This window comes from Nuphar pumila, chromosome 9 (genome assembly GCF_984573655.1).
Source record: "Nuphar pumila chromosome 9, dmNupPumi1.hap1.1, whole genome shotgun sequence".
Classification (NCBI taxonomy): Eukaryota; Viridiplantae; Streptophyta; class Magnoliopsida; order Nymphaeales; family Nymphaeaceae; genus Nuphar; species Nuphar pumila.
The window spans coordinates 124,621,415-124,634,764 of record NC_143257.1 but is presented as its reverse complement, the minus strand read 5'-3'; the positions used below and the strand labels follow the sequence as shown (position 1 = coordinate 124,634,764).

At 36.7% G+C, this 13,350-nt stretch overlaps 1 protein-coding gene across 3 annotated transcripts in view; it reads left to right on the top strand.

The window, feature by feature from the left end:
- The window catches only part of LOC149829279 (ATP-dependent RNA helicase SUV3, mitochondrial-like), a 61,350-nt gene that overhangs the window by 3,109 nt on the left and 44,891 nt on the right, over positions 1 to 13,350 (top strand). For all 3 annotated transcript variants that reach the window (XR_016434423.1, XM_090018010.1, XM_090018011.1), the window contains exon 5: positions 12,126 to 12,266. Coding sequence is in view for 2 of the 3 variants with exons in the window: in XM_090018010.1 (XP_089874136.1) it covers positions 12,126 to 12,266 (141 nt within the window). In the remaining variant the exon portion in view is untranslated. The remainder of the gene's footprint in view (positions 1 to 12,125; positions 12,267 to 13,350) is intronic.

Genomic DNA, 13,350 nt, shown 5'->3' with positions numbered 1-13,350 from the left:
TCCACTCTTTCCACTACTCCATTTGATGCCTGTTCAGATAAAGTATTAATTTGTCTGAGAATGCTGACTTGTTATTGTGGTCTTTAAAAAAAGTCATTGATGCAACAATGATGAGAGGAAAATATGGAAACAAAAAAAGATATTGGCTGTGACTATGCAAGGATGAAACAAATTGTATAATGAGTACAAGCATACATCAAATTATTGCAAATATCATGAGTCATGACCAATCTGCAGATGCACGTTTAACATGTTAACAATTACCATTTCATTATATAGTTTGATAAATCAATATTAAGTGCTTTTGGTGGACTGCATCACATATGCTTGTACATCATGGTAAACCAAAGTAATCTCTCTCTCTCTCTCATATTCAAGATTCAAATGTACATTAGGGTTTCATGAAAAGAGACACAAAAAGGAGAAGTGAAGAGATGAACTTCATTAGTCTGAGAGCTGAAAGAAAGATACCACATAAAGGGGACGACCCCTCCACCACCCTTATTGACAGATTACATAAATGCCCCCAAAGAATAAAAATATGTACACTAAAGGAGGGGTAGTACAAATAGCTAGTGATAGATAAGACACTATTATATTACACTATTCAACACTCCCCCTCAAACTTAAGATGATACAAGATGGATCATCCCAAGTTTTGAACGGAAGGACTGAAAGTGTAATGGGGCTAAACTCTTAGTGAAAACATCTGCAATTTTCTCTTTTGTGCCAACATACTCTAGAGCTATGACTCCATCTTCATAGGCTCTTATGGTGAAGTGACAATCAATCTCAATATGTTTCATTCTCATGAAACTCAGGATTCTTGGCAATATAAATATCACTTATATTGTCACAATATAGGGGTGTCTTCTCAGAAACAATCACTCCAAGCTCCTTCAAAATCCATCTAATCCATATAACCTCAGCTGTAGCCTGAGCCATAACCCTATATTCTGCCTCTGTAGTAGATAGAGCAATCCGTTGTTGCTTTTTACTCTTCTATGAAACCAAAGAGCTCCCAATAAACACACAAAAACCAGTATTAGAGAGGCGATCTTTGGTTGATACTCTAAAGTCTGAATCACAAAGGGCTCTAACATCTGTGGAGGACGAGGGAAAGAAAAACATTCTGAAATGCATAGTGCCCCTCATATATCAGATGATCGTAAGCACAACAGGCAGTTGCAATGATGTAGGTGAGCTCATAAACTGACTCATCACATGTACAACATGAGTAATATCTGGTTTAGTGATGGTCAAATATATCAAGCTACCCACCAGCTGTTTATACATCACAAGATCCACAAGCTTCTCACAATCTGAACTTCTCAGCTTGACATTTGTTTCCATAGGAGTGGAAGCCTTTTTGGAGTCATCTACCAGCCTTTCTTTAATTATAAGATTGTTAAAATGTATTGATTCACATATATATATTATATTTTTAATTGTTTTATTATTGTAATAGGATTTGCCCATGTAGGGTCATTTTGGTCATTTTACACACATAATTATTAAAATGTATATACATATAATATGTATATATACATGTATCTATATGTATGCATATTTGTATATGTATATATGTATAGGTTCTTTTTGGACTAGTCAACATAGAGTTGACTAGTCAATAAAGCTTTCGGAATGGTCCAACAACTTTTTCTAGCTGTTGGACTGTTCCAACAGCTCTATTGAGATTACCTCTTGTGTATAAACAGGGGTAAAAACACCCATTTGTTTTCAATGCTTTTACTAAGCATTCTACCTTAATAAAATGATTATTATTTTTTACTTTTGTGCTCTTTTGTGTATGTACATTTATGCCTCTTGTAATCTTATATATTTGCCATTGATTGGCTTGTGTTTTGTCCATTTGTGGACTTGTGCTTATGCACATTTAGACTCTTTGTAACCATTATATGCACTTATGTGCTTTTGTATTGCCTTTGGCATTTGTATTGTCCCTTGTAAGACTTGTGCTTGTGCTTGTGCACGTTGTGGTTTGCTTTCTGCTTGACTTCATTACAAAGATCTGTTGCATATTTGTGTTGTGACAAAAAAAGCTCTCTTATAGTGTAAACAACCTCAAGTCCCATAAAATACTTCAAATATCCTAGATCTTTCATCTCAAAGATACCAACTAGTCTGCTCTTGGTATCAATTATTCTCTGCATATCTCTTGTGATAATCATGTCATCTACATACGAGAGTAATATACACTTTCTTTGGACAAAGGAAGCCACAAACAAAGCAAGATCATGGCGACTTTGCTCAAACCCAAGTGATTTCACTACAATATTGAACTTCTCGAACCAAGCACAAGGTGCTTGCTTCAGCCCATATAGAGCTCGTCTCAACCTGCATACCTTGCCTTGAGAATCTAAATAACCAGTCGATATACACTTCCTCTTTCAAATCTTCATTTAAAAATGCATTCTTGACATCCAATTGCCAAAGGCTCCATTGTTTTATTGCATGCACTACAAGTAATGTTCTTATGATGGTCATGTGAACAATTGGAACAAACGTTTCAGCAAAATCAATTCCGAATTGTTGGACGCATCCCTTGGCCACTAATCTGGCCTTATATCTTTCTATGAACCCATCTTCATTAGTCTTGATCTTATGGACCCGTTTTCACCCAACAACATTTTTCTTTGGTGGAAGTTCTATATGATCCCAAGCTTGTATCCTCTCCAGTGCACTTAGCTCCTCATCCATAGCATGCTGTCACTCCTCTTTAGAGAAAACCTTTGCATAAGAGTTAGGTTCAACATAGGAGAAGATTAGAGCTAAATAGGCACGATGCTGAGGAGAGAAAGGATCATAGGATACAAAACGAGTGGGGGGGACAAGCACTCTGGAGCTTCTACGTACCTGAGGGGATGAGGGAGGTGATGCTGACTCTAAACTCATGTAATTTGGATCAGCTCGGGGAGAATCAGAATTGAGCTCTAAGTTCCCTATCTCCTTTAACTCCATCCGATTCAGGAAAGGTATTTCCACTACATTTTCCTGCCTTATAACATAAGTCTGCCCAAATCTGTTACTTCTATCAACAAGTTCCTCCCCCTAAACATCCACACTCTTCTCAATTGCTCTTTCTTCAGGAAATAGAACCAAGAAAGAAAAGTTGAAAACTTCCTTTCTTTTATGCTCTCATTTACCAAAGTAAGGTGTGCCTTCATAAAAGATAACATGCCTTGATACCCAAACCTTTCGCTCAATCAGGTCATAACATTTACACCCTTTGTGTCCATGAGAGAAACCCAAGAAACAATACTTCACAGATCTTGGTGAGAGCTTGTCCCTATATTTGTCAGGCAATAGTAGAAAGCAAGTACAACTAAAGACTTTCATCATCTTATAGTTTGGAGTAGTTCCATACAACTTTTGGAATGGAGATTGTTTTTTCTTTTTGTTACACCATTTTGCTCAGGGGTATATGGACAAGTTTTATGATGTTCAATTTCTTTTTCTTGTAAAATGTTTTCAAGCACACCACTAACATACTCTCTACCTGAATCAGTACGAAGCACTTTAATTTTAACAAAAAACAAAGTCTTAATCATTGCACATAATTTCTTGGAAATCACATAAAGTTCACTTCTATTCTTCATAAAATAAACCTAAATAAACCTTTTACAACCATCTATAAAAGTGACAAAATATGAAGACCCACCATTCGACAAAATGGGTGAAGGACCCCATACATATGAATGTACAAGCTCAAAAGGACTTTCAGACTCTCTATCTCTCATCTCAAATGGCAGGGCATGACCCGTTGCCAACCTACAAGTTTCACAATCTTGAATACATTTGGACACTACTAATTTTGTTTTACCCAAACTCCTCGAGGTAACCAAATGTTACAACCTAGAGCTGAAAATATGCTCCAATCTCTGGTGCCACAAAACTGACTCATCTACTATAATTCCACTCAGATTGGCTCCATAACTTATCTGCGTGCTCATGTCTAGCCAATCTAAGTAATACAAATCTCTCTTCTATGGCCAATCCCAATCCTCTTCCCGAATAGTTGATCTTGTACAACGGTCAACAAGTGAAAATGTGACATTGCAATTATACTTAGTGATTTTGCCAACATAAATAAGATTCATGGCTAAAGAGGGTACATGGTAGACTTGAGAAATGTTTAAGAGTTAGAAGAAATACAACCTAATTTGGAGATTGACATAGAGGAACCATCTGCAGTGTGAAAGATACCACTGTTGGGTTGACAATTGGTCAAGATAGACTCATGAACCGTCATATGGTATGGGGCACTTGAGTCTATCAACCACCTAGAAGCAAAGTCTTAGACACTTGCAAAGGCAATACCAGAGGAAGATGATGAAGCAAAGGGAGAGAGGGTAGTAATTGACTGAGCCAGGAGCTGCAACTGAAGAATCTGTTGCTGCATCTTCTCTAACAACTGAAATTGACCATTACTTGACTGTTTTGAATATCTCTCAGCTGATGAACCAACATGATGAATACTAATATCAATGTGGACATCCTTGAGCTTAGTGCCCTCGCTATCAAAAGATACTGCATAATCTTCACTTTTCTTTTTCTTGAGAGCTGGGCAAGAGTTTTTCATGTAACTAAAACCCTTACAACAGTAACACTGAATAGAGCTCAAGTCATCTCTTCTTCCACCAGGCTGCCATAACACTGTTACTGTATGAATAGGTTTAAAGAGACCTTATCTTGATCTATTTCGCAATCAATTTAGCTAAGACATTAGTGACCAAGGGCAAAAGTGGACGATGCAGTATGACACTCCTCACCCCATCAAACTCTGGTCGAAGTGCCATAAGAAACTCAATAACTTTAGTTGTTTTCTTGTGTTGATCAAGAAGCCCCAGACAAGTTTGACACGACGTGCGCTTCTCACACTTTGCACACTTTTCACATTTGGTTTGGCCCTCCATGAGTGCAAGTGCATCCCAAACTCTTTGCATGTCATAATATAATTCCTCAACTAACGTGTTTCCTTGATGCATATCCCTCAATTCTGTTAAAATGTAAACTGTAATATATATATATATATATATTATTTAATATTATTATATTTTCTTTTATTATTTTATTTTTCTATTTTTCTTTATTTTCTTTTTTAGCATCTAGTTCAATAGAAACTAGATATTTGATCTAGTCAAGTTCCTGTTGGAACTTGACTGTGCAAATAGCTGTTGGACTGTAGTCCAACAACTATAATAAATGTTGTTGGACTATAGTCCAACATCTATAATAATAAATGCTGTTGGACTGTAGTCCAACAACTATATTAAGAGACGTTGGAATCCAACGTCTCTTTTGGAGAGCTCAAAATGAGCTCTCCTCTCTCTTCCACTTTTTTGTATATATAGGGGTGAACCCCTTCAATGTAAAGCACCATGCTTCTTAAGCATTTTGTTCATGAATAAAGTATTATTTATTTTTCAAGTGTTCTTTCTTTTATACCCTTTCAAGGGTCATGCTTGTAGTGTCTCCAATAGACACTTGTTTGTGAGTTATTTGTGCATTTGTTGAAGACCACCATTTCATTACATGGTATCAAAGCTACAAAATCCTTAGATCTTGAAGTGCTTTCGCCTCGATTTCCGTGCCACATTTACAAAAGGTGTTTCATCACCTTGTTCTTGGCTCAAGAAGATTTGTTTGAAGAAAGGCGAACTTGTGCTACAAAAAATTTTGGTTTTGTATCCTCTCTTATTCCTTTGTCTACTCTTTTTCTTTTCTTTTTATTTCTCTCTCTCTCTCCTCCTATTTATTTCTCTCTTACCCTTGTAAAAGATGGATGACAATGATAAGATCACCATCATTCCTATGAAGCTAAATGATACTAATTATGTAATGTGGGCTTCGATTATGAAGCACCACATTTGGGGAAAAGGTTTATGGGGTATAGTGGATGATTCCGATTTGGAACCTAAACTATCTCTTACCAAGAAAGAGGGTGATAAAGAGGTTCCTCTAACGGAAGAAGAGAAGAGTAAGGCGTTAGCCACTTATGAAAAGAAATGAAAAGAATGGAGGATAGGGCATGCAAAAATTCTGTCACGGCTCATCAATAGTATAGACATTAAAAAATGCTCTAGTCTAGCTAAGTTTGAGCATGCCGATAAGGCTTGGGAATACCTCAAAAACATGTATTCCCTTAAAGATATTGCACATGTATGCAATTTACAAGATAAAGTTCGGACAATGACTCAAAAAGATAAAACTATTCGAGAATATTATAATGAGTTGTCCGAACTTTGGGAAGAGTTGGCTCTTTTTGAGCCCAAATGGCATTGTGCCGAAGACATCGAGCTTCGCCAAAAGCAACTCGATATGAAACATTTCTATCAATTTGTGAATGGTCTAAGGCCGAAGTTTGAATCCACCAAATCGGCCCTTTTACATCGTGGAAAAATTCCTTCTATTGTTGATACTATAGAAGAGCTCACTATGGAGGAAAATAGACTTAGAAAAAGTACTCCAAAAGTTGATGATGACTCCGTTTTAGCTGTATCTAGACCGGGGAATCATACTCGTACTTACAAGCCGCCTCATTTTGGAAGGCAAAACGGCGACTTTGATAAAAGAAAAGTTATTTGTCATCATTGTCATGAACCGGGGCACTATAGGCCTTAATGTCCAAAGTTAAAAAGAAGAGAAGAAAAAAGAGTTGCATCTGTTGAATCTGAGTCAAAAGATCAAGATGCACCTGTGTCTATGGCTCAACTGATGGAAATCCTTCAACCTCTTCTCAAAGGGGTATCCTCCTCAACCGAGGCCTCAACTGGAGCGGCAATTGCATCTTTCTCCGGTCCAGGTAACTTTCCTTGGCTTTTAGATTCTGGTGTTTCTTTTCATATGACCCCAAATGTTAATAGTCTATCCGAATGTCTTAAAAATAACTCAAGTGTGTCAAAGGTTTTTACAGCCGATGGCACATCTCTTGAAGTAAAAGGAATAGGATGTTTTGAAAATCTTCAAAAATCCAAAAGATTTTTTATCTCAGAAGTTAGATATATCCCTAAACTTAATTTGAATCTCTTATCTGTCTCGCAAATATCTGATTATGGATGTAATATCTCCTTCTCTTCTCATGGTTGTTGGGTACAAGATCGCCAGTCAGGGAAGCTGATTGGGGAAGACCATAGAGAAGGAGGACTTTATTACATGGACTTTTTGGAATTACCCAAGAATGCATTTTGTTATAATATTCAGAAATTAGAATTGGATTTATGGCACAAAAGGCTTGGCCATCCTCATATGTCTAAAATTCAATATTTTCCAAGTTTGGAAAAATTTTGTAATTCTGAAAATTTTTCTTGTAAAGACTGCATTCTTGGCAAAATGAAAAGGTTACCATTTCTTAGTAGAACTTTTGTTTCCTCACGACCACTTGAGTTAATACATTCGGATGTTTGGGGCCCCGCACCAGTTATTTCCAAAGGTGGTTATACATATTATGTCATTTTTGTTGATGACTTTTCTAGACATACTTGGATTTATTTTCTTAAACATAAATCTGATGTCTTTGCTAACTTCCAAATATTTCATAAAATGGTTAAAAATAAGTTTCAAAATGATATTTCTGTTTTTCGCACTGATTCAGGGGGAGAATTTATGTCCAACGAATTCAAAGACTATCTCAATTTACATGGTATTACACATCAAAGATCATGTCTACACACTCCACAACAGAATGACCTAGCCGAACGCAAACATCGGCACATTATGGAAACTACTAGGACATTGCTAATTGCAAATCAAGTTCCAAAAAGTTTTTGGGCTGAAGCGGTCCTAACTGCCACCTACCTCATTAATAGGATGCCATCTTCCTCATTAAAGAATACAACTCCAATAGAAAAACTTGTTAATTTAACTCCAGATTATTCTAGATTAAGAGTCTTTGGATGCAAATGTTTTGTTTTCACCAACAGAAATGACAAACTCTCTCCTCGTGCAATCCCATGTGCCTTTTTAGGATATGCTGATAATAAAAAAGGCTACAGGTGTTTCGATTTTCAAAATGACAAATTATATGTGTCAAGAAATGTATCTTTTTTGGAAAAAGAAAGCTTCTTTGAATTTGAAAAATCCAAGGATGTCACTGAATACTCGTTTTTAATTGATCCAACTTCAAAATCCAATGAATGTGATGTTGGATGTGACCTTGACAATGATCAAAGTCCTATTGTTGTTGAAAATGATGATAATGAAGAGCAAATCCATAAGGATGTTAGTCTACAATATTCAAGACGTAGAGAGCAAAATCTTCCATGTGCATTACAAAAATACTCTGAAGTCTCACCTAGAAGAACGTCTAGAATCTCTAAACCTCCAGAAAAATTTATGTCTTATGAATTTTTTTCACCCACGTATAGGGCCGCCATTGCATTAATACAATCATATGTTGAACCATCATCCTATTCTCAAGCAAAAAATCATATAGAATGGATAGAAGCCATGAAAATAGAATTGGATGCACTAGAAAAGGCCAATACTTGGACGATACAAGATATTCCTCCGGGTAAGAAACCTATAGGTTGTAGGTGGGTATACAAAGTCAAAACCAAAAGTGATGGGACCCTGGAAAGATATAAGGCCCGTTTAGTAGCAAAAGGATATGCCCAAGAGTATGGCATCGATTATGAAGAAACATTTGCTCTTGTGGCCCGTATGACCATTGTTAGAACTTTAATAGCCTTGGCCTCCATTAGAACATGGCCTATCTTTCAATTAGATGTCAAAAATGCTTTCCTGAATGGGAATCTCGTTGAAGAAGTATACATGGAAGCCCCACCTGGTATTAGTATCCCTAAGGGTAAAGCTCTTCGTCTAGAAAAAGCTCTTTATGGTCTTAAACAGACTCAAAAAGCCTGGTATGACCGATTTAGTCATGTTATGCTTGATATTGGTTTTCAACCTTGTTTAACTGACACTGCTTTGTTTGTTAAGAAATCTGATGCAAGCATCATTCTTCTTCTTCTCTATGTGGACGATATGATCATTACTGGAGGCGACAAACAAGGAGTTGCAAATATCAAATCTCTTCTTAAAACTCACTTTGAAATGACTGACTTAGGTTTATTAAGATATTTTTTAGGCATTGAAGTTGCTTATTCCCCTCGGGGGTATTTGATATCTCAATCTAAATTTGCTCTTGATATCGTTTCCAGGTCTGGCATTACAGATGATAAGAAAGTAGACACTCCAGAAGTTGTTAATGTTAAAATGAAAATTGATGATGGAGAACTTCTTGATGATCCTACTCCTTATAGACAGCTTGTTGGAGCTGTTTCTTATCTTTCCATTACTAGGCTAGATATAACTCATGCGGTTCATACAATCAGTCAGTTTCAGCATGCTCCCACCTCCGTGCACATGGGAGCGATTTTGCGTATTATTAGATACTTAAAATTCTCTCTTTCACGAGGACTCTTCTTGTCTGCTTCATCTTCATTAAATTTAATTGCATATACTGATGCTGACTGGGGAGGTGATCTCAATAATAGACACTCAACTACTGGTTTTTGTGTGTTCCTAGGTGAAACCTTAATTTCGTGGAGGTGTAAGAAGCAACAAAAAGTCTCTCTTTCCTCCACCGAAGCTGAATACAGAGCCATGACAACCACCACTATGGAGGTTGTTTGGCTCAGACGATTGCTAGCGGATATGGGAGCTAAAGCAACGCAAGCTTCAAAGATATGTTGTGACAACAAAAGTGCGATCTACATTGCAAGCAACCGGACATTCCATGAGTGTACTAAACACATTGAGATAGACTGTCACTATGTCAGAGAGGAATACTTACATGGAACCATTGATCTGCCATATGTTACATCAGAATATCAATTAATAGACTTCTTCACCAAGCTTCTCGCTGCTCCCAGATTTCACTTCCTCTTAGACAAACTTTCGCTCATTGTACCGTAAGTTTGAGGGGGAGTGTTAAAATGTAAACTGGAATATATATATATTATTTAATATTATTATATTTTCTTTTATTATTTTATTTTCTATTTTTCTTTATTTTCTTTTTTAGCATCTAGTTCAATAGAAAGTAGATATTTGATCCAGTCAAGTTCCTGTTGGAACTTGATTGTGCAAATAGCTGTTGGACTGTAGTCCAACAGCTATAATAAATGTTGTTGGACTATAGTCCAACAACTATAATAATAAATGCTGTTGGACTGTAGTCCAACAGCTATATTAAGGGACGTTGGAATCCAACGTCTCTTTTGGAGAGCTCAAAATGAGCTCTCCTCTCTCTTCCACTTTTTTGTATATATAGGGGTGAACCCCTTCAATGTAAAGCACCATGCTTCTTAAGCATTTTGTTCATGAATAAAGTATTATTTATTTTTCAAGTGTTCTTCCTTTTATACCCTTTCAAGGGTCATGCTTGTAGTGTCTCCAATAGACACTTGTTTGTGAGTTATTTGTGCATTTGTTGAAGACCACCATTTCATTACAAATTCTTGAGTGAACTGGTATTGTCTAGCCAAATTCTCTTGCTTGTAGACTTGTTTAAGGTATACCGATGCTTCTTTGGCCTCCTGAAATTTGGAGAGGTTAATAGCTATCCTCTGTTATACTAAACCTAATATCCAGGCCTTCACTTGTGCATTGTTCATTATCCATTCTTCCAAAAGTTTCTCATAGTCTACTTCTGTAGACTTTGGTTCCATTCAAATAGCCACCAAGTCCTTTCCCAACAATTACAACTGTCATAAAATCATCCCAATAAGCATAGTTTGTCCTATCCAATTTCACCGAGACAATTTGAATTCCATCTTTCTCCATTTCAACACCAAACCCCCAAACTACAATGATAGAGTTGCACACAAACACCAAAATAGCAAAACAATGCTAGATATATGAAAAGAAGATATCACTACGATGCAAGACTACAGCTATCGCAGCATGTAGGTGTCGATTACAATGGGGAAAACATGCCACTAGAACACAAGACAATGTGATAAGACACCCGCAATCACACTCCAAGATATTAATATACACAATTGATGCCAATTTTTATCAGACCCAATGCAAACTAATCAGCCAAGCATGCAAACAACTAAAACCCAATAACCCATATAGTGTTCAACATGGTTAACACCCCTTAGGAACACCTCAAAATCATGATACAAGGCACCAAAAAGGCAAAAACATAAAATCTTCTACCCAACCAACCTCCAACGCAATCTCCAGTAAAAAACGACCCACAAGCACCAAAACCATGCCATCTAAACCGACCAATGAGATCAAAACAAGCCAAAAAGTCGAAACAGGTAACTGTTCACGCCCTTTTGAGAAATTCAAAGAAAAATGCATATAAAATCAAATACTACTCCGATGATCACATATCTTGATTTAGAGGCTTTCTAAAATCAAAATCTACTAAATGGTTGCTTCAGATGGCCCAAACCTTGCTTTACGTACGGTCGGAGATGACATCAGCACTTTCCGACGAGACCCCCGAAACTGAACCTCACGAGCGATAATGAAGCTTGCTCCTCTCCCAAAACTCAACTCTCACTCCCTCATTTGATCTTGGTATGGCTCTGATACCATATTCAAGATTCAAATGTACATTAGGGTTTCATGAAAAGAGACACAAAAAGGAGAAGTGAAGAGATGAACTTCATTAGTCTCAAAACTGAAAGAAGGATAGAACATAAAGGGGTCGACCCCCCCTTATTGACAGATTACATAAATGTTCCCAAAGAATAAAAGTATGCACACTAAAGGAGGGGTAGCACAAATAGCTAGTGATACACAGGATACTATTATATTACACTATTCAATATCACACACACACACATACACTGAGCAGGGGTTGGAGGGTATTATGGATCAGATCTTAATGTTGTCCGCATGTGTTTTCTTGAACTTAACATCTCCCTGTCTTGTTATTCATGATAATCTAGTGCTGTAATATGTTGTTTGAGGTACTTGTACGTTTCTGCTGACTTTCTTGCATTGGAATCTGTTTAACATGCACATTAATTTGTTGTTTAGGTTTGAATGTCTGACACTAGGGTTTTTCATATTTCTTTCTTATAATGGCAGCGGGTCAGCCCTTAGTCTTGTTTTCTGAAGTAGCTTTCTGTTTGCAGATGATAGGATGTAAGGCTAGAGGCTTCTCATTCACACGTGCATTATTAGGTATTTCGGCAGATGAACTACACTTGTGTGGAGATGGTGCTGCTGTTCCTCTTATACAGGAAATACTTGGAGTTACAGGTGATGTCATCAAGGTATATCTTGCTTTTGCAGCCTGTTGATGTTACTCTATTGTTATATATATATATATATATATATATTCTAATGTATTTCCCGATAGGGGGATTTTTTTCTTTTTACATGTATTAATAGTTGTTTATTAGAAACAACTATTTTTTATTTGTTTTCTTATTTTTCCTTTTTTTCTTCTTTTCTTTTATTTATTTTTTCTTGTTTTATGAGTTTGGGGCCCCACTTCATAGAGTCGTTGGGGCCCCAACGATCATAAATATGACCGTTGGGAGTTCCCCAACGACTCTATGAATGGGGAGCTCCCAAGGGTTCCTCTCTCTCACTTTTGTATATAAATAGGGGTGTCCCCCCCTACATGTATTCATTCCTTTTCTCTCACTATTCAATAATACTTAATTTTTGTTAGTCTTTTAGCATTGTCCCTTAGTGGACTTGTGTGTGCACTTGAGTGCTTGTCTATTCTCTTTGTAATTGTCCAGTATTGGACTTGTAAGTGTTTTACACTTTGTTATTTGTAATTCCACCTACTTCATTACATCTATAACATAGAAAAATCTCTACTTAATCATCTCCTAGTCTATAAATGAAGAATGAAAATAAAACAAAAGAAAAAGGAGCACAGGAAATGTATTTGTATCACACCCATGTTTGGTACATGAAATCTATGTATTAGGAAATGAAATCATCACTATTAATGCATGGTTTGCTTGAAGTTGCAAATTTGTTTTGATTTTCACTTTGTTGTCAAGAAATTTATGTGAATTTGCAAATAAATGGGGCATATAAGCAGCTGATATGGCTTAGTTGGCAAACCTGGTGATTTTCTCAGATCACTGTGGTTTTGACTTGACTAGCCTGCTCAGGCCTTGGAGCCTGGGTGCCAGAAATCCTAAGTTTATTTGGATATGATCAACAACAAGGAGGTTTTTTTCCCTATATCGTCTGCAGAGATTGTTTCTATGAGAACATAAGGAAGATGGGACTTGCGTTTTGGGTTTTGTTAAGGAACAAGGTGTTGGGTTTTGTTAAGGAACAAGGTGTGATGACATTGGATAACTTCTAATTTCGTCCCACATGTACTTTCTC